This window comes from Aotus nancymaae, unplaced genomic scaffold, assembly GCF_030222135.1.
Source record: "Aotus nancymaae isolate 86718 unplaced genomic scaffold, 86718_ANA_hifiasm-v0.15.2.pri h1tg000032l_0, whole genome shotgun sequence".
Classification (NCBI taxonomy): domain Eukaryota; kingdom Metazoa; phylum Chordata; class Mammalia; order Primates; family Aotidae; genus Aotus; species Aotus nancymaae.
In genome coordinates, this window is record NW_026988445.1 from 17,110,126 (window position 1) to 17,132,693 (window position 22,568).

General features: G+C 39.9%; 1 protein-coding gene across 1 annotated transcript in view; it reads right to left on the reverse strand.

The window, feature by feature from the left end:
• Positions 1 to 14,911: 14,911 nt before the first annotated feature.
• EGLN1 (egl-9 family hypoxia inducible factor 1) overlaps positions 14,912 to 22,568 on the reverse strand; it is a 59,713-nt gene continuing 52,056 nt past the window's right edge. Inside the window, exons 3-5 of the mRNA XM_012459866.2 lie at positions 22,168 to 22,304; positions 18,690 to 18,757; positions 14,912 to 17,580 (exon numbers count right to left, since the gene is read on the reverse strand). Coding sequence (XP_012315289.1) covers positions 17,516 to 17,580; positions 18,690 to 18,757; positions 22,168 to 22,304 — 270 coding nt within the window. The 3' untranslated portion in view covers positions 14,912 to 17,515. The remainder of the gene's footprint in view (positions 17,581 to 18,689; positions 18,758 to 22,167; positions 22,305 to 22,568) is intronic.

Below are 22,568 nucleotides of genomic sequence, written 5' to 3' on the forward strand. Positions count from 1 at the left end.
TGTCTGTTTGTGTGATACCTGCTGATAAGCATCTCTTAATTCAGGTGGGGCTTGGAAAGGCTTATAAGCCGGTCGAAACAGGTTGAGAAGTGTTTCCGATGTATTTTTCTGGGGACAGCATAGATAGGGGAAGGGTAGTGGCAGGGATGGAGAGAAAAGTTTTTGAGAAACAGTAAAGTCAGGAGTTGGTGTCAGGTTCTAGGGAATGATGGAAATAGTTGAGAGAATGGAACTCAATTTGAAATTAAGCCTTTACTACAATCCGTTAAACACTTGAGAAAATTTGCACCCTAAGAATTCTGATATTGCCCCAAATCTGTCATTCATACTAGAGATAGTTTTGTTTCTATTTAGATTTTTCCTTTTAAAGCAAACTTCCCACCTTAAAAGCAGAGCTGGTAATTCTGGCTTGACCCTTAAATGCTGTCCCCCTATTGTGGGGACATGGGGGTCTAGATTTTAATTATATAAAACAGTGGGTTTTGGGGGGTTTTGCTTTGTTTTTCTGAGACAGTCTCGCTCTGTTGCCCAGGCTGGAGTGCAGTGACGCAATCTCAGCTCACTGCAACCTCTGCCTCCTGGATTGAGGCGATTCTCCTGCCTCAGCCTCCCAAGTAGCTAGGATTACAGGTGAGTGCCACCACACCTGGCTAACTTTTGTATTTTTAGAAGAGATGGGGTTTCACCTTGTCAGCCAGACTGGTCTCGAACTCCTTACCCCAAGTGATCTGCCCCCCCTTGGCCTCCGAAAGTGCTGGGATTACAGGCGTGAGCCACTGTGCCTGGCCAATACAGTTTTTTAAAGTTAGTTAGGGTTATATGTTACCTAGCCAAAGTAATTTTTACTTTAGAAAATTGTGCTGGACATAGTGGCTTGCACCTGTAATCCCAATACTTTGGGAGGCCAAGGTGGGTGGATCACCTGAGGTCAGGAGTTCGAGACCAGCATGGTCAACATGGTGAAGCCCCGTCTCTGTTAAAAACACAAAAATTAGGGAGAGGGATCCAAGATGGCCGAATAGGAACAGCTCTGGAGTGCAGTTCCCAGTGAGAACAATGCAGAGGTTGAGTGAACACTGCATTTCCAAACGAGTTATTACTGTCCACACATAGGGAGATTCCTGGGCTGAAGAGTGCCACGAGTTTTCAGCACAGCTGTTTCAGCCAGCATAGTGGGTCTCTGCACAAAAACACACAAATCTGGGCGGCTGTTTCAACTGGTGCCTGGAACGCCTGGGAGACAGAGCCGCCCATTCAACTGAAAAAAAGTGGGCTGAAACGGAGCCAGGTGATCTGGCTCGGCAGGTCCCACCCCTACAAAGAAAGACCAGCAATCTGAAACCCTCTGGATTGAGAGTTTCACTGCAAGCGCAGCTGGACCCAAGACGGTCTAGCTCTGTTGGGGGAAGGGCATCCACCATTACCGAGGCAGTCGCCACTACTAAGGCAGTCCGCCATTACAGAGGCAGACTGCCATTACCGAGGCAGCTCTAACTATGCCTTTATAAACAAAACCGCAAGGAAGTTCACACAGCAGCTAGGCAGAGCCCATGGCAGCTCAGCAATGCCTCTACTGGCAGACTGTGACTAGGCTACCTCCTTGCTGGGTGGGGCAGCTCTGAAAAAAGGCAGCAGCACATCAGGAACTTATAAATAAAGCCCCACCTTCCCAGGACAGAGCACCTGGGAAAAGCGTCTATGTGTTCTGCTGCAGCAGACTTAAATATACATGCCCAGCAGCTCTGAACAGAACAACAAAGCTCACAGCTCAGTACTTGAGCCCCTATAAGGGACAGACTGTCTCCTCAAGCAGCTCCCTGACCCCTATATAAGAGTCACCTCATAAAGGAGGGCTCAGGCTGATATCTGGTGGGTATCCTTCTGGGACAAAGATAACAGAAGAAGAAATTGGCAGCAACCCTTACTGTTCTGCAGCTACCACAGGTGATCCCCAGGCAAGCAGGGTCTGGAGTGGACCTCCAGCAGTCCTACAGCAGAGGGACCTGTTAGAAAGAAAACTAAAAAACAGAAATAAATAACTTCAACATCAACAAAAAGGACGTCCACTCAGAGACCCCATCCAAAAATTACTAACTACAAAGACCACAGGTAGATAAATCCACAAAGATGGGAAGAAATCAGTGCAAAAAGGATGAAAACACCCCAAACCAGAATGCCTCCCCTCCTCCAAGGGCTCACAACTCCTCACCAGCAAAAGAACAAAGCTGGATGGAGAATGAGTCTGAAAAACTGACAGGCTTCAGAAGGTGGGTAATAAACATCTCTGAGCTAAAAGAACATGTTCTAACCCAACAAAGAAACTAAGAACCTTGAAAAAAGGTTTGACAAAATGCTAAGGAAAATAAACAGCTTAGAGAAGAATATAAATGACTTGATGGAGCTGGAGAACAACAGGAGAACTTCATGAAGCATACACAAGTGAAGAAAGGATATCAGAGATTGAAGATTAACTCAATGAAATAAAACAAGAAGGCAAGATTAGAGAAAAAAGAGTGAAAGGAAATTAACAAAGCCTCCAAGAAATATGGGACTCTGTGAAAAGACCTAATCTATGTTTGATAGGTATACCTGAATGTGACAGAGAGAATGAATCCAAGCTGGAAAACACTCCCCAGGATATTATCCAGGAGAACTTCCCCAATCTAGCAAGGCAGGCCGGTATTCAAGTCCAGGAAATGCAGAGAACACCACAAAGATATTCCTCAAGAAGAGCAACCCCAAGGCACATCATAATCATCAGATTCACCAGGGTTGAAATGAAGGAGAAAATGCTAAGGGCAGCCAGAGAGAAAGGTCGGGTTACCCACAAAGGGAAGCCCATCAGACTCACAGCAGATCTCTCAGCAGAAACTCTACAAGCCAGAAGAGAGTGGGGGCCAATATTCAACATCCTTAAAGAAAAGAACTTTCCACCTAGAATTTCATATCCAGCCAAACTAAGCTTCATAAGCAAAGGAGAAAGAAAAGCCTTTATGGACAAGCAATTGTTGAGAGATTTCATCACCACCAGGCCTGCCTTACAAGAGCTCCTGAAAGAAGCACTAAACAAAGAAAGGAACAACCAGTACCAGCCACTCCAAAAACATACCAAATGGTAAAGAACATCGACACAATGAAGAAACTGCATCAACTAATGGGCAAAACAACCAGCTAGCATCAAAATGGCAGGATCAAATTCAACATAACAACATAACCTTAAATGTAAATGGGCTAAATGCCCCAATCAAAAGACACAGACTGGCAAATTGGATAAAGAGTCAAAACCCATTGGTGTGCTGTATCCAGGAAACCCCCTCTCATGTGCAAGGATGCACAAGGGCTCAAAATAAAGGGATAGAGGAAGCAAATGGAGAGGAAAAAAAAGCAGGAGTTGCAATCCTAGTCTCTGATAAAATAGACTTTAAACCAACAAAGATCAAAAGAGACAAAGAAGGACATTACATAATGGTAAAAGGATCAATGCAACAAGAACAGCTAACGATCCTAAATATATAAGCATCCAATACAGGAGCACCCAGATACATAAAGCAAGTTCTTAATGACCTACAAAAGACTTAAACTCCCACAAAATAATAGTGGGAAACTTTAACACTCCCCGTCAATGTTAGATCAATGAGACAGAAAATTAACAAGGATATCCAGGACCTGAACTCAGATCTGGATCAAGCAAACCTAATAGACATTTACAGAACTCTCCACCCCAAATCCACAGAATATACATTCTTCTCAACATCACATCACACCTACTCTAAAATTGACCACATAATTGGAAGTAAATCACTCCTCAGCAAATGCAAAAGAACGGAAATCATAACAAACAGTCTCTCAGACCACAGTGCAATCAAATTAGAACTCAGGATTAAGAAACTAAGAACCGCACAACTTCATGGAAACCGAACAACTGGCTCTTGAATGTTGACTGGATAAACAATGAAAAGAAGGCAGAAATAAAGATGTTCTTAAAAACCAACGAGAACAAAGACACAACATACCAGACTTTATGGGACACATTTAAAGCAGTGTCTAGAGGAAAAATTATAGCAATAAATGCCCAGATGAGAAGCAAGGAAAGATCTAAAATTGACACTCTATCATCAAAATTGAAAAAACTAGAGGAGCAGGATCAAAAAAACTCAAAAGCTAGCAGAAGACAAGAAATAACTAAGATCAGAGCAGAACTGAAGGAGACAGAGACACAAAAAAACCCTCAAAAAATCAATAAATCCAGAAGCTGGTTTTTCAAAAAGATCAACAAAATAGACTGCTAGCCAGATTAATAAAAAAAGAAAAGAGAGAAGAATCAAATAGATGCAATAAAAAATGATAAAGGGGATATCATCACTGATTCTACAGAAATACAAACCACCATCAGAGATTACTACAAAGAACTCTATCCACACAAACCAGTAAACCTGGAAGAAATGTATAAATTCCTGGACACTTGCACCCTCCCAAGCCTAAGCCAAGAAGAAGTTGAAACCCTCAATAGACCAATAACAAGGGCTGAAGTTGAGGCACTACCAACCAAAATAAAGCCCAGGTCCAGATGGGTTGACAGCTGAATTCTACCAGACATACGAAGAGGGTGAAACTATTCCAAACAATATAAAAGGAGGGAATTCTTCCCAAATCATTTTATGAGACCAACATCATCCTGATGCCAAAACCTGGCAGAGACTCAACAAAATAGAAAACTTCAGGCCAATATCCATGATGAACATAGTTGCAAAAATCTTCAATAAAATACTAGCAAACCAATTGCAACAGCACATCAAAAAGCTTATCCATCACAATCAAGTAGGCCTCATCCCGGGGATGCAAGGCTCATTTAACATATGCAAGTCTATAAACGTAATCCACCACATAAACAGAACCAAAGACAAAAACCACATTATCTCAATAGATGCAGAGAGGGCCTTTGATAAAATTGGACAGCCCTTTATGCTAAAAACTCTAAATAAACTAGGTATTGACGGAATGCACCTCAAAATAAAAGCTATTTACAACAAACCCACAGCCAATATCATACTGAATGGGCAAAAACTAGAAGCAGTCCCTTTGAAATCTGGCACTAGACAAGGATGCCCTCTCTCACCACTCCTATTCAATATAGTATTGGAAGTTCTAGCCAGAGCAATCAGGCAAGAAAAAGAAATAAAGTGTATTCAATTAGGAAAGGAGGAAGTCAAATTGTCTCTATTTGCAGACAACATGATTGTATATTCAGAAGACCCCATCATCTCAGCCCAAAATCTCTTTAAACTGATAAGCCACTTCAGGAAAGTCTCAGGATACAAAATCAATGTGCAGAAATCACAAGCATTCCTATACACCAATAACAGACTTAAAGAGAGCCAAATCAAGAATGAACTGCCATTCACAATTACTACAAAGAAAATAAAATATCTAGGAATACAACTAACAAAGGATGTAAAGGGCCTCTTCAAGGAGAACTACAAACCACTGCTCAAGGAAATAAGAGAGGACACAAACAGATGGAAAAACATTCCATGCTCATGGTTAGGAAGAATCAATATTGTGAAAATGGCAATACTGCCCAAAGTAATTTACAGATTCAGTGCTACCCCCATCAAGCTACCTATGACCTTCACAGAACTGGAATAAACCACCTTAAACTTCATATGGAACCAAAAGAGAGCCCACATAGCCAAGACAATTCTAAACAAAAAGAACAAAGCTCGAGGCATCACGCTACCTGACTTCAAACTATACTACAAGGCTACAGTAATCAAAACAGCATGGTACTGGTACCAAAACAGAGATATAGACCAACGGAACAGAACAGAGGCCTCAGAGGCAATGCCACACATTTACAACCATCTGATCTTTGACAAACCTGACAAAAACAAGCAATGGGGAAAGGATTCCCTGTTTAATAAATGGTTTTGGGAAAACTGGCTAGCCATGTGCAGAAAACAGAAAGTGGACCCCTTCCTGACACCTTACACTGAAATTAACTCCAGATGGATTAAAGACTTAAACATAAGGCCTAACACCATAAAAACCCTAGAAGAAAACCTAGGCAAAACCATTCAGGACATAGGAATAGGCAAGGACTTCATGACTAAAACACCAAAAGCATTGGCAACAAAAGCCAAAATAGACAAATGAGATCTAATTAAACTCGAGAGCTTCTGTACATCAAAAGAATCATTAGAGTGAACCAGCAACCAACAGAATGGGAAAAAATTTTTGCAATCTACCTATCTGACATAGGGCTAATATCCAGAATTTACAAAGAACTAAAACAGATTTACAAGAAAAAAACAAACCCATTCAAAAGTAGGTGAAGGACATGAACAGACACTTTTCAAAAGAAGACATTTATAAGGCCAACAAACATATGAAAAAATGCTCATCATCACTGGTCATTAGAGAATGCAAATCAAAACCACATTGAGATAGCATCTCACGCCAGTTAGAATGGTGATCATTAAAATATCTGGAGACAACAGATGCTGGAGAGGATGTGGAGAAATAGGAACACTTTTACACTGTTGGTGAGAGTGTAAATTAGTTCAACCATTGTGGAAGACAGTGTGGTGATTCCTCAAGGACCTAGAAATAGAAATTCCATTTGATCCAGCAATCCCATTACTGGGTATATATCCAAAGGATTATAAATAATTCTATTATAAAGACACAAGCACATGTATGTTCACTACAACACTGTTTACAATAGCAAAGACCTGGAACCAACCCAAATGCCCATTGATGATAGACTGGACAAGGAAAATGTGGCACATATACACCATAGAATACTATGCAGCCATAAGAAACAATGAGTATTTGTCCTTTATAGGGACATGGATGAATCTGGAAACCATCATTCTCAGCAAATGGACACAAGAACAGAAAAACAAACACCGCATGTTCTCACTCATAGGCGAGTGTTGAACAACGAGAACACATGGACACAGGGAGGGGAGCATCACACACACTGGGGTCTGTTGTGGTGGAATAGGGGAGGGACAGCGGGGGGTAGGGAGGTTGGGGAGGGATAATGGGGAGAAATGCCAGATATAGATGACAGAGGGTTGGAGGCAGCAAACCATATTGCCATGTATGTACCTATGCAACAATCCTGCATGTTTTGCACATGTACCCCTGAATCTAAAGTGCAATTATATATATATACACACATACACACACAAATACAAAAATTAGTGTGGTGGCAGGGACCTGTAATCCCAGGTAATCGGGAGGCTGAGGCAGGAGAATCGCTTAAACCCAGGTGGTGGAGGTTGCAGTGAGCCGAGATCACACCACTACATGACAGAGTGAGACTCCATCTCAAAAAAAAAAAAAATTGTTTTGCTTTTGTAGACTAGATATGCATATGCACATCCTTACTGGAAATTCTAAGGTGGAAAGGACAAAAACTTCATGCTGTTCCATTGTCCAAAAGCACTGAGATTATACTTTTTCCAAAGCTTGCAGGACTTTTTCTTTTTCTTTAAGATGGAGTCTCACTCTGTCACCCAGGCTGGAGTGCAGTGGGACGATCTTGGCTCACCGCAACCTCTGTCTCCCGGGTTCAAGTGATTCGTCTTCCTGCCTCAGCCTCCCAAGTAGCTAGGATTACAGGCATGCGCCACCATGCCTGGTATTTTTGGTAGAGATGGGGTTTCACCATGTTGGTCAGGCTGGTCTCGAACTCCTAACCTTGTGATCCACCCGCCTCAGCCTCCTAAAGTGGCTTACAGGAATTTAAAATAATTACGTCAAAGTGAAACAGCTGATGTACCTTCCTGCAAAACTAGCACCTGGCTGGGACCCTTTGCCTGGGTGCATGCAGTGTCTTAGCTCTTTTTATGTTGTGTTTTAACTTTTTTATCCTGGTAATGTATTAATTGTGAACCAATGGTTGCCTTTTATTCTTTGTCTCATTTTTTTTTTTTTTTTTGTCCTTGAGGCTACTGTGGACTTTTTAGCAATTTGTTGTTCACTGAATGAAGTGAAACTCTTCATATGACAATTATAAATTAAAGTGACTAAGGAGTTGAAATTAGAAAAAGATGCAACGTGCAGATTAGGTCTAGCTTTTTTCTAGTATCCCATTAGAATGCTAGAAGTTAAATGATTACATATTTCATTATCACATATCTTTGGAAATGAAGCATAGAATCTCACTCTCGACTGTAGTACAGAAGCAAGGTACTGTTTGCTTTCTTCAGTACTGGTGCTAAATTTACCAAGATTTACCATCTTGTTTAGTGAACACTAGGTGGTGCTCTTGGTAAGCTAAACTTCTAGGAAACACTGCAGGCTAAGCCAAGTGGATAAAAGAAAATTGCCAACAACTGGAATACTAATTACCAGTTGATTCATAATAGGAAAGAACAGGTTATGATCTCAAGTTCTGTGAGGGGACACAGCAGTCCCCTCACTTTGTTTGCTTGTTCAAACAAAGACTGATCTACACAACACTTTAATCTCTCTAAAACCTGTTTTCAAGCATTTCACCTTTCACGTAACATAGCAGTCTTCTGCAAGAAAGCAACCAGTACCTAGATAGGGCAAAACAAGATCATGTTCAACAGGATATCCTCTAGACAAGGCAAGACCTGCACTTTGGACTGTTTCTTATAAAACTCTAAACTATGTCTTTGCCTCTACCTGAGAGGTCTGAAAGAGCAAACAGGAAGCTTTTGCATTCTTGGTGTTAAGTGAATGGTAGGGCTGGGTATTTCTCATGTTCCAGGGTTATACGCCTTCGCAAAAAAACACCTTAATGAACACTGACTCTTCTCTGCACTTCTAAAGAATCAAAGTTATAGGTGTATTTTCAAGGTAGAATACTCTTGAGATCCAAAAATCATTTCCAGGTTGTAAGCATTCCTTGTAAGCTAAATATATGAAAATCTAGATTTGCATGAAAGAAGCCGGGAGGGTATTTTTTAAAAACAAAAGATTTCTGGCCGGGCGCGGTGGCTCATGCCTGTAATCCCAGCACTGGGAGGCCGAGGCGGGCGGATCACAAGGTCAAGAGATCGAGACCATCCTGGCCAACACGGTGAAACCACATCTCTACTAAAAATACAAAAATTAGCTGGGCTTCGTGGCGCGCACCTGTAATCCCAGCTACTCGGGAGGCTGAGGCGGAAGAATCGCTTGAACCCAGGAGGCGGAGGTTGCAGTGAGCCGAGATTGCGCCACTGCACTCCAGCCTGGCGACAGAGCAAGACTCCGTCTCAAAAAAAAAAAATTTCTTATAGGATTCATACATATGTTTGTACACTTTTAAAATAATTAAATAGGTAACTCAGCTGGGCACGGTGGCTCACTCCTGTAATCCCAGATCTTTAAAAGGCCAACCAAGGTGGGCGGGTCACTTGAAGCCAGGAGTTGGAGACCAGCCAGGGCAACACGGCAGAAACCCATCTCTGCTAAAAATACAAAAATTAGCCATGCATGGTGATGTGCACCTGTAATCCCAGGTACTCAGGTAGTTGAGGGACAAAAATTATTTGAACCCAGAAGGCGGAGGTTGCAGTGAGCCAAGATTGCGCCACTGCATTGTAGCCTGGGCAACAGAGCAAGACTCAAAAAAAAAAAAAAAAAAAGGGTGTGTATGTGTGTGTGTATATATATATAATTTGTGTATACATACCTCCACACGTCTAAGTGTCGTCATTTTTATATGGACCCATATATGCTTGTTTAGTTTTCTTAACACCAAATACCCAAACAGCCACTTTCATGGGATCCACGCAGAGGCTGGAGTCCAGCTTCTCCATATGACAGGAGTCATCTGTACTGGGTTTGTAGATTGTTCGGTCTCACTGATGTACAAGTTTTCATTGTCCAACTACACCACAAGGCAGCATGTGTGTGTCCTATTTTCTAACCCTTCATAACTGTTCTGTTCTCAGCTGCTTCCCTAGCTTTTTTTCAATGCTCTTCATTATATTTTCAGTTGGTCACCTTGTTGCTTGAGATAATTCATCTTTTTCCATTTCTTTGCTGAGTTCCATCAAATTTTCTCAGCTTCCTCAGTGTTTTTCCCCCTTTTGGTCCATTTTTGAGATTCTGAATTTCTAATTTCACATGTTAATTTTTATTTCTGCAAAGGCCTATTTAATTCAGATATTGGTAGTTTTCTCCTGTCTGTGGTTGAGAATTTTCATCAGCTGTAATTCTCTTTTTTATTTTCTTCTCCTAGTAGTTTTTATGGGTGTTATCTTCTTTTTTTTTTGAGATGGAGTTTCGCTCTTGTTGCCCAGGCTGGAGTGCAATGGCGCAATCTCAGACCACAGCCACCTCTGCCTCCTGGGTTCAAGCGATTCTCCTGCCTCAGTCTCCTGAGTAGCTGGGATCACAGGCATGGGGTAGCACACCTCAGCTAATTTTGTATTTTTAGTAGAGACAAGGTTTCTCCATGTTGGTCAGGCTGATCTTGAACTCCTGACCTCAGGTGATCCGCCCGCTTTGGCCTCCCAAAGTGCTGGAATTACAGGGGTGAACCACCGCACCCAGCCTTTTCTGCTCATTTTAAAAGGTCTTATTTTCCTTGTCTTATAAAATCAGTTGGTTCTCTGTAGGCAGAGGCAAGAAGTTTGTATGGCCGAGTTCCTTGATTCAAGAATGTTCTTTTGGTAAGAGTTAAATGCTACCAGTTAAGTGCTGACATTCTAGGTGCAAGCCACCACACCTGGCCTGTTTTTTTCCTGTGTGCTGCCACTCTAAGCCCTTGCTGCCCTGTCCCTACCCTCTAGTTCCCACCTGACTCTTGGCCCTCATGTGGGTTCCAATGCTGGCTCTAATGTCAGATGCGATTTTCTCTGCCTCCACCTAAGTTTTTTGGCCAAGCGTGGTGGCTCAATCCTGTAATCTTACCACTTTGGGAGACCAAGGGGGGAGGATCATATAAGCCCAGGAGTTCAAGACCAGCCTGAGCAACATAGGGAAACCTCGTCTCTATAAAAATGAAAAAATTAGCCAAATAGGGTGGCATATGCCTGTAGTCCCACCTACTCAGGAGGCCGAGGTGGGAGGATAGTTAGAGCCTAGGAATTCAAGGCTGCAGTGAGCCCCAATCGTGCAACTGCACTCCAGCCTGGGTGACAGAGCAAGACCCTGTCTCAAAAAATAAAGTAGAGTTTTTTTCTGTCTCACAGGTATGCTGCAGGCACAGATTATGGGTGACTGCTGTCTTTTGTCTTTATGATTTTCAGAAGACTTATGATAAGAGATTTAGATTCAGGAAGCAGCCAATATTCCTTGGAAAACCAGAAGCTCAAGTATCTTCCTCTTAAATGTAAACACCCAAGCAAAAAGTACCAGACATTTAAGGAAAATTTCTAGCATGAAAGACAAAAAGTAAAACAGAAAAAAATGTTAAATACTGTATCAATTAAAAGAGATTGTTACATATATATTTTTTAAATTAGAGAACAAAAAAGAGCTCCCAAAAATTAGAAAACTGATAGCAGACATGAAATACTCAACAGAAGAATATCCCCAAAGTAAAGACAAAGATACACAGTAACTAGAGAAGAAAATAATAGGTTCAAGCCTGGACAAAGGAGTGCCAGAAAGAACAGAGAATAGATGGAGAACGTTTTTTAAATGTCCCAAAATGGTGGGGTGTGATTTTATAGTCTGCATTCCTGGCACAGTGTTTGACAACTGTGCTAGGCACACATTAGAGCACACTATAAAACTATGGAGCCCTGGGGATAAGAATATTCTATGAGCTTCCACAAAGAAAAAACAGATTACACAGAAAGAATCAGAGATAAGAATGGTTTCAGATTTCTCAGCATCCATACACTGGAACCTAGAACCAGTGAAGACAATGCTTTTCAAATTCTGGAACACGACTTCCAAAGTTAACAATGAAATGTGATGGTAAAGACACTCACCTCAGAAAATATATCATCTATGCATTTCTACAAGAAGCATTAGAGACCATGCTCCATCCAGTAAACCAAGGAAGATGAAGACGTGGCATCCAGCAAACAGGAGATCCAACAGGAAGAGTGGTGAAGGGAATCTCTAGGACATAGGTGAAGGGAGACCCAAGAAAGACCAGGAAGTAAGGGCAACCAGTCCAGATGTGTGCAGTTTAGAAGCCACGAAACAAATGAAAAATCAAGACATTAAAGGAAAAAGTAAGTTGCTGGAGAAAAGTAAAGTCAACATGATTTACTGTATGTCTCAGCTTTGACTGGCACAGCCGTAACAGGAACACGAACCTAATCTCAGTTACAGCATAATAACAGAAGGAAGACCAGGGGAAGTACATGTCTGCTTGCATATGTGTGGTAAGGATGGTGGAGGAACCTTGAAGAGAGATCTGCTATGAAGGGAGGAAGTTAGGAGAAAATGCCTAACACTGAAAAAAATAAGGCAGCAATGCAATTATATTATTTAAACTAATGGGTGGGGAGAGAGCCAAAGAATCATTTAAAACAGTTGAAACTTGTTTTCTCAGGGGAAGAACGTGAAGGACTACTATTTTTCTTTTTTTAAAAAAAATTAAGAATTTTTAAAGGCAATACTTTTTTTTGAGACAGTCTCTGTTGCCGAGGTTGGAGTGCAGTGGTGCAATCTTGACTCACCACAATCTCTGCCTCCCAGATTCAAGTGGTTCTCCTGCCTCAGCCTCCCGAGTAGCTGGGACTACAGGTGTGTGCCACCACACCCAGCTGATTTTTGTATTTTTGGTAGAGACAAGGTTTCACCATGTTGGCCAGGCTGGTCTCCAACTCTTGCCTCAAGTGATCTGCCTGCCCTTGCCTCCCAAAGTGCTGGGATTATAGGCTGAGCCACTGCAACCAGCTGCGACTGTTTTTCTAACAACCACAGAACAAGTTGATTTAGCCACTGGAATAAAATTCAGCAAGAATGCCCACATTCAATTCCTGGCTCTCTACCACTTACAAGCTTTGTGACTGTGAGCAAGCCACTTCTCTGATCCTACTTCTCTGATCCTATTTCAATTATAAATGGAGACAAAATTTGCTTTGCCTACACTTTCCATGTACTAGGGGAAAAAAGTGTGAAAGTATTTTTTAGGAGACATTTGGAATAAAATAATTTTGGCAGAAAACATCCTGATCTCAATGAAGTAAACAATAACTTTTTGACCCCAACGACATCTTGTTCAGAGCAAAAATTATCAGTAATTTTTGACAATTGTTTAGTAATTATTCAATAAAAAAGAGCTTTAGCTACTTGTAGCTGTTTAGGCTCTCCCTATCTTGTGAAGTGGCTTACATTTAGTGTGTTCTACTTAGAAAACTATTTCCAGCTCATGAGGCCACGCCCTTCATACATCTCACTGATGGTACAAACTTGAGTATCGCCATAGTTCAGATAAAATTCAAACGAAAAACAGAATCTGGGGGATAAATTCATGACCTGAGAAGTCTAAACAATTATCTTTGAAGCAATGGAGACTAGATAGAAATGTCTGAATATTTATAAACTAATTGAAAAAAATCCAATGTGCAGTTATGTTATTAGATATGACATAAATATGTATAATTGCAGTTCATACCCAAACACAGCTCTCTTTCCTGGATCACATGCACTTTGAGAAAATAATCCGACAAAGTGCCTTGCACCAGTGACTTAATTTAAATCTAAGCTGTAAAGTAAGACCTGTCATTAATAAGAAAAACAACACTTGGCTGGGTGCAGTGGCTCACGCCTGTAATCCCAGCACTCTAGAAGGCCGAGGAGGGTGGATCACGAGGTCAAGGGATCAAGACCATCCTGGCCAACATGGTGAAACCCTGTCTCTACTAAAAAAATACAAAAATTAGTTGGGCATGGTGGTGCGCACCTGTAGTCCCAGCTACTTGGGAGGCTGAGGCAGGAGAATTGCTTGAACCCGGGAGGCGGAGGTTGCAGTGAGCTGAGATCATGCCACTGCACTCCAGCCTGGTGCCTGGTGACAAAGCAAGACTGTCTCCAAAAAAAAAAAATAAGAAAAACAACACTTCTGCTTCCAAATGATTCACATTTACAACTGATAAAACCGTTAACTATTCAAAGCTCATTAACCTAGTTTTCTCTCTCTGCAATTACGCTACCATATTGTTAAAGGAGAGGGGAATAATCCTTGTTGAAGGCCTACTTTGTTCCATGCACTGTAAGGTACTTTGCACACTGTATTTCATTTAGGTCTCATATAACTGTTTAAGATTTAAGATATTGTGCTTTTTGCATATAGAAAAAGGCTCATGAGGTCACACAATTAGTGGTCAAGCCAACACTAAACAGATTTATTAATTCTGTCGGACTACTTTTTATTACCCCACCTAGTCTTCATCTCAAACTCATTTGCCCTTTCCTTCAATCCACCCAGCTCTATTTCAGTGCAATTCCCAAATGCTTTAAGGAAGGCTGGAAAATAAAACATGGTAAAATGTTTTTAAAATAACAGATATATGAACATGTATATTGATCTCACCTTAATAACAGCTCTCATATTTTAGCATATGACCACACAAATTAAACCTTCTTGCATATACACAATGGTACATCTATGACAATCAGAGATAAATGCCTAACTCCACTTCCTTCTGCAGCAGAGGGGTGATAGAGATCTGTCAACAGCTATGGATATTAAAATAATTTTAAAAATCCTATTAAAAGGGCAAGGATTTAAGTGCTGAGAATCCAAACAGAGCTCGTGGATCCCACAGACAGTCCAATGACCCCAGGGATGTTTCTAAAATTGTTCAGCGCCTATGTTTACTGTTCTCTTTCCCTCATTATCATTTACAAAAATCATACCAAATGTTCTGGACTAAGCCAGAAAAGCTTTATCTGATGAGAGGGACCATTCAGAAAGCCAATAATGTATGATAAAGGATTAAAAAACAAAAAAGACAGCTGGAAATAACAACCATAATGTTTTCAAGAACATTTATACATCTTTTTAATTAGATTAGCTTTACAAGCAACTTGAGAGCTCTTTCATAATGAAACACTTGCTTTTCAAATTACATGACTTTATAGTCTATCTGTATATGAATCCTGAAAATCTTTGCCTACTATTGATAAACATCTGTGTTTTACAGCTGGTTAATGTATTGAATAAAAACAGCATTATGAAGCTTTATCTTTAACCAGGATTAAACACATATAGGCCACAAATAGTTTTAAATTTTGTCTGAAATAGAGTCCTGCTTCGTGACAAGTTAACAGTCCCACTAACATGAAATGAATGGATATTAAGGAAATGGCCGTCCTGATTTCTTGATCTCTTCACAATGATTTCCAAGAAAGTATATAAACTTTTCCAAAAAATATACAATTTAGACCTGTCTGGCAAGCACAACCCACAGATAGTAGAATCTGATACTTTTTATAACCGTAGGGGTACACATTTGAATGACAACAGGGCTCCCAAATTAAAAGGCTGTGGCTGTACATCTTGACAATCAAACAAACCTCCAGTCAACATAAAACAATTTCTACTAACCCTAAAAAAGATAGTGCTTTTGAACTGTGGCCTAATGCCGCGCACTGTACTATAGACCAGATGGCAAAGACAACTTGCGCTCCTGGGTTGGGCTGGCAGAGGCACTTACTGTAGAGCTGTGATGTTATCATCTGGAGGGAGGGGAGGAAGTAGAACAAAACTGAATATGGGCAAGGAAAAACAACAAGAAACGATCACTTTCTCCTGCAAATTCTCCTAAGTGAGATCACTATGCTGAACGTTTAATCCCACTCTAAGTCCACATTGTCAGCTTCACTACACAATTTTCATGTTTTACATGAATAGTAATGGCAATCTTTTAATAAAAATTACTGAGCTTCCCATAGAAAAGGTCTCTAATCGAATACAAACTATACAGATGCTTAAAATGTCTTAAGTTGAAATATACAGAAAATGTCTGTATACTCACATTTTGGCAAAGAAGATCTAGGACACTGATAGAAAACCTAAGTGGGCAAGGTCTTACACCCATAATTCATGCAAAATATGGATCCCAACCTTTGGGTTTTGCTAAAAAGCTTAAGAAAGTGAAGTCTAAGACAGAAGTATGGGAGGCCTTATGTGATTTTGTAATATTCCTTCTTTGTTTACAAAGTAAGTAAGAAAACACATGAAACAAAAATAAAATTATCTGATTTTGCACTTGCTTTGTTTTTCTAAGCTAAACATCTTTCAGTACAGGTAGAAGGCTGGCATCACATCTGGGAAATGCCTCAACAGGTATCTGAGGAGTTGCTGCACATTAAGTTGGTAACAACACACTTCGGTTTCAATGAGTACATAATCTCCCCTTTGATGCTCTTCAACGGAGACAAGGTTCTTGTTTGCAGATCGGATAGATCACAGTAATAACATAACAGCAAATTTGGAAGTACAATCAATTTAAGAAGAAGCAAAAGGAAAAGACTTAGAAATGGGACATTACTGTCTATATCTAGAAGACACATATACCTGAAAGCTTGAGAAAGCCCTTATCTTAGGAACTTGAAGCTGAGGATAATCTCAAGTGCCAGTCATTTTAGTTTTTAAAAAATTTAACTTAAACCCCAGCCTAGACAACATGATGAAACCCCATCTCTACTAAAAATATAAAAATTAGCCAGGCATGGTGGTGTGTGCCTGTAGTCCCAGCTAGTTGGAAGGCTGAGGCAGGAGGATCACTTGAACCTGCGAGGCGGAGATTGCAGTGAGCTGAGAATGCACCACTGCACTCCAGCCTGGGTAACAGAGCAAGGCTTTGTCTCAAAAAAAAAAGTTAAACTCTTCTTATTGTGTCTTGTTAATTGTAAAACATTAACTAAAAGTTACTGATAGTAAATGGGGACTGTTTTACAATTAGGTTTCATTACTAGCAATGTCAAAAAAAGCAGCAATCTTTTTAAGAGTTCAAATTAGTGTAAGATACAAAGGACTACAAAACAATCTGATTTTTCAGTTATAATTGAAGTGCTCCTTTTCTTAAGTAAAATAAAATTAATCATCAGTCACTGGCAACAATCATTATTAAGAGGTCTTTTAGGGCAAAATTTAATAGTATGAAGAGGTTTACAAAAATAGATTGATGTTATTTTGAGGAATAATACTGTAATTTTTTCTCAATTCAGTTTTGATAAATTGTACCTAATCATAGAAAAAATTATCCCAAATTCAAACTTGATATAAAAAAGGGAGAGATGAAATGAACTCAGCTAGATAACAGATCTGGCAAAATATAAGAATGAAAATAATTCTACACTGGGCACTTATTTCATATCCAGATGTAAAAACCATTTTGAATTGATAGCTTATCTTCTTCCTGTAAGCAATCACAGATTCGAAGTTGATCATGCAGTACAAAGTCACAGCAGTCAAAATCTTCTGTTTGATGCAACACAAAAAGTTGTTTGTTTCCTTATTAAAATGTGAACTGGTTGTCTATTTTTCCTTTATCCCATTTATTCGTATTCACAAGTTAACAAATAGTGTCAACAATTACTGTAGGTGAAGTGGGGTATTGCTGGATCAAAGGCTCTATAAGACGTCTTTACCAACTGAATCTGAAGGTTTATTGAGTTCAACCCTCACACCTTTTTCACCTGCAAGGTAAAAAAAAATTAAAATAAAAAATTCATTCATTCACTAAGCACCAGAGAGCTTCTGCTACTGCTTTCCACTGAATTCCTAATAGTACGGATAATATTTCAACTTTGCAAACATCATCTGAAAACTATCACACTGGGACTTCCAAACACTTCCCTCAGCAACTATTGTGATGAGTGCACTACTTTCAAATAGTAAACTTTCAAGGGTAAAACCATCCTCTACACAGAGATAATGATTTTGTCTTTTTATTTTAAAAGCCATTTGAGTTTCTTTAACAGAGTATTCAGTGTCTCTGAAAGCATAATACTTAGCTTCTGCCACAAATAACGGCTTTAAAAATACATAGAAAACTCATGAATATTCCGTTTTTATGTAAGATTGAAGTGGGAAGAGCAATGGCTCTGGAAAATACAGCTAATCAGTAATGTGAATACTCAGTGGATTTTTGGAGAGAGAAAGTAGTTAAAGAAAAGAAGGTAAGTAGTCCATCAGATGGGAAACAGACCCCCTGCTCTTGGAGAGGCAGTCGATAAGTGGAGGAGAAAGGAAACTGGCATAACTGAAGAATCTTCAGGTTCAGTTCAAAAGTGCTGACCTATGTACACCGTTAGCAGATATGTAATCTACACGTCTGTGTCATTAACTGATTTTGGTATTTCAATTCATCTTCTTTGTATTAATTTTCTTCATGTCTACATTCAACATGGAAGACCTAGAGTACCATTTAGAGCATATACATTTGAAAAGGAAAGGGTATTAATTTAAGGAGCAAATTAGAGGAAACCAGATGGCCGTTACCTAGAGTTTAGTAGCCTGTGACTAAAAAGAATAATCACAGAAAACTCAGTTTGTATTTGAATAATTTATTCAGACTTCTTTGCCTCAAATTTTCTGCATTTTTTTTGATAATTCTTTTAGTTAAAGATAACAATGAAGATGACTTAAGTCTTTTAAAAAAAAATAAGGCAAGTAAGAAATCTGATAAAAAACAAAAAGAAAGTATTCATGGTGTTAACAAAGACTATGCTTGAGTTTCCTGAAAGCACCATCTGATCACAGGGTATTTCTGTACCAATATATCCTGGCCCCAAATGACGTTTACCTGTTAGATATTTTACTTTAGCTCGTGCTCTCTCATCTGCATCAAAATACCAAACAGTTATTGCGTACCTAAAAGAAAATTTAGAATAGAATAAGAATGATCACACTGCGGGGAAAAAGTGGTATTTTGCTGCAATGGTATCTTAAAACTTGTAATGCTAAAATTATGGCTAAACTGGAATGCTATCAAAGGATAAATTTAACAGCTTCCTTATACAGTAACCTCAGTGGTAAACGGTATAGCTGAGAACCAGGAAAGGCTAAAATTGCTGTCTGAAGTTGATGAGTTTTTATGACTTTCTTAACACTTATTTCACCCACTCAACTATACTTTTTGCAAGGCAACTGCAGATCAGAAACAGACAATAAGCCGGGCACAATGGCTCATGCCTGTAATCCCAGCACTTTGGAAGGCCAAGGCAGGCGGATCATGAGGTCAGGAGTTCAAGACCAGCCTGGCCAATATGGTGAAACCCTATCTCTGCTTAAAAAAAAAAAAAAATTAGCCAGGTGTGGTGACGCACACCCGTAGTGCCAGCTACTCAGTAGGCTGAGGTAGGAGTATCGCTTGAACCCAGATGAGGCGGAGGTTGCAGTGAGCCGAGATCGCGCCACTGCACTCCAGCCTGGGCAATAGAGCAAGACTCCACCTCCAATAAAAAAAAAAAGGAAAGAGGCAATAAAAGGGTAAAAGAATGACTGTTTAAGAAAAAGCACATTATCAATAGCATAAGTACTAAAAGAAGAAAAGAGAACCAGATAAAAGGACTCAAGGCATTGCAGGCAAATAGATTCAACAGTCTCTGTGGACATCACTATATTATAGCAAAGAGTAATGATGGATGTTTACAATTATAACCTTGACAGAGTTAAATTACACTAAGAATTCTTAAGGATTTGTATCAAAGCAATTACACTGTGTTTTGTGTTTCAACTTTGTCTAAACTTCATTTTTCTGAAAATCTGACTCATTTAGAATATCTCATTCCAATAAGTGAGGCATTAAATACTGGTTTATTAAATACTACAAAAGACATAGTTATACCTTCTGATACAAATAATGGGAAAATGTACAAATGCTATAGGAAGTGAAAGCATGTTACAAATCACTAGTTCCTGAGCAGAATATAGCAATTAGTTCAAATATATTGTGGATTCTGGCCAGTGGTCACAGAGGAAAAAGCAACACTGATCAAATGTAGAGCCAGTAAATATGACAGAATGAAAAATCATGTAACATATTTTGAAGTAAAGAGTCAAATGTAGAGCAGGGTCAGAGTCTGGGAGTTTGGACAACTGGGGAGCCTGAGGTGTACAGACCCCCCCGCTGGTACATCAGAGCTGAGATCTAAAGCGGCCTCCTGACTTCCAGACTCTGTGCTTTCCAGAGCTCTACTACCTTTCTTATCATGTGGCCTCTTCTACTTTCAGGTGGCCTTGGAAATAGGAAAGGTACTCAGATACATAATTTTATGTATCTTTTGCCCATGCCCTAAACTTTTAGTTACTTAGCAATCAGAATTCTAATATCTGGATCAACTCCCCTCTACAGCCCCAAGTCCTTAACAGAAAGCAACTTACCTTATGTCATTCTAACTTTCCAGCCTCATCACCCATTCTAGGTAAGAATAGAAAAGGATTCTTCTTCAAGAATCCTTTTCCTCACATGATTTTCTGCAGCTTAACTTGAAGAACCATGCCTTTTCCCCCAGTGCTTTACTAACACAACTGCACTCCTTGCCTCTCCTCACCTAGGTCAGCTGAGCTTCTCCCTTCAGGGTGCACTTGCCCATCTCTCCAATGTGGCACCACCTTCCCTCCCCTTAACTCCTGTAGCACTTAGCCTCTAGGCCATCTGGCATTTATTTACTACTCCCAAATGTCTGCTATTCCATCTAGAAAGGACACAACTAAATCACACTCAAGACTTCATAAAAAGGAAGGTCTATGAGGCAGTTTCTGGCTCAGAAAATCTTTACAGAAGCAGCAGGGGCAGAGATGGCACTGGGATGACACTGGGAGGAGACATGGGATTGAAAAGGGCTATGATGTGACTGTTTTTCTTTGATTTCCATTCAGGACTTCTTATGATCTCTGGCTACAACCTACTTAGCTTGCTATTCACTACATGAATTAGGATGCAGGCAACACAGTCCAGAAAAAAAGAAGAAAACAGCACAGCTGATAATCAAGTCATTAGAGCCTCTTATCATTACTAAAGCTAACTCTCTACCCAGTGCATCTAAGCCTGTGCCTCTTCTCACCACCCCACCATTGCCTAAGTCAGATATACAGCAACTTAATGCCAGGAGCTCACTATCAGAATGTTCCAAGACCTTTCCATAATAAAAAATAAGTATTTAAAAAATTATACTATTTTTCTACAAATATTTACTTTCATGACAATGTCTACAATATCTTCTTTTGACAGCCATAGCATAGGATAAATGGTTAATTAAAAAAGCATTTAAAATAACGCACTAAACATAACAGGTTACAAATACCTTGTAGAAAAAGTATAATGAAACAGATGCTCATTATTTGTAAGGCTAACAGGATCATTTTTCTAACATTAACTCCCACACATGGTAACCTGCTCTCTACTTCTCTTTCTTCTATTTGTTTTTCTCTTCACTTCTACTCTCTGGTTACCTCTGATTTTTCTACTCTGTATCATAATTTTCCTATGTTGTCCCTCTCTTTTCTCCCTCACTATCTTTTAAAAAAGCTACCCTTTTCCTTCTTGATCTTTCTCTCTTCCAAGTAAAATACTCTTAAAAAATCAAAGAATAGACAGTAGTTAAGAGATGCACAAAGCAAGAAGAGAGTGCTAGAAAGATGAGAGGACCTGCCGGGCGCGGTGGCTCACCTGAGGTCAGGAGTTTGATACCAGCCTGGCCAACATGGTGAAACCCTGTATCTACTAATAATACAAAAATTAGCTGGACATGGTGGTGTGTGCCTGTAATCCCAGCTACATGGGAGGCTGAGGCAGGACAATCGCTTGAACCCTGGGGGCGGAGGTTGCAGTGAGCCAAGATCACACCACTGCACTCCAGCCTGGCGACAGAGAAAGACTTCGTCTATTAAAAAGGAAGGAACGAAGGAAGGAAGGAAGGAAGGAAAGAAGGAAGGAAGGAAGGGAGGGAGGAAGGAAGGGAGAGAGGGAGAGAGGGAAGGGGGGGAGGGAGGGGGGAGGAAGGGAAGGATGGAGGGAGGGAGGGAGGACCTGTGCTTCCCTTTCTTCAGAGTGGCTGTGCAAAGAAACACACATATAGTACTAACTGTTAATAAGTCTTATATAATTATTTGAATTCAGATGACTGTGCAACATAAATCTTATACAATTATTTAAATTAAAATGATAGTGAAAAGTACCTGGCAGGAAAATACTCATTAGAAAGCTTTCAGTTTACCCTATAGATTCCCTCCTGTCCTACCATACTCTAAACCAATTTTTTTCTGAAAAGGAATACTACCTTGTAGCATATGCTGGTTGTACTTCATGAGGGTTGCGACGGTCAGACCAGAAAAACAGCAGTCTATCAAATTTGGGTTCAATGTCAGCAAACTGGGCTTTGCCTTCTGGAAAAATTCGAAGTATACCTCCACTTACCTAGGAAAAGAGCCAAATATGTAAGTAGGAATAACCAAAAATGCTACAAGATTTAATTTAGGGGGCAAAACAAAAAGATCATTTCAATGTCTTAATTGGATTATTCACAAATACACCTCAATTAATAAGGTATGAAGATGAGCTGCAATTTTAAAAGTATATGCAATGATGCAAGGAAAAATTTACTTCTTATTTTGAGAATTTTCATTTATTTATTTATTAAGATGGAGTCTCGCTGTCACCCAGGCTGGAGTGCAATGGCAC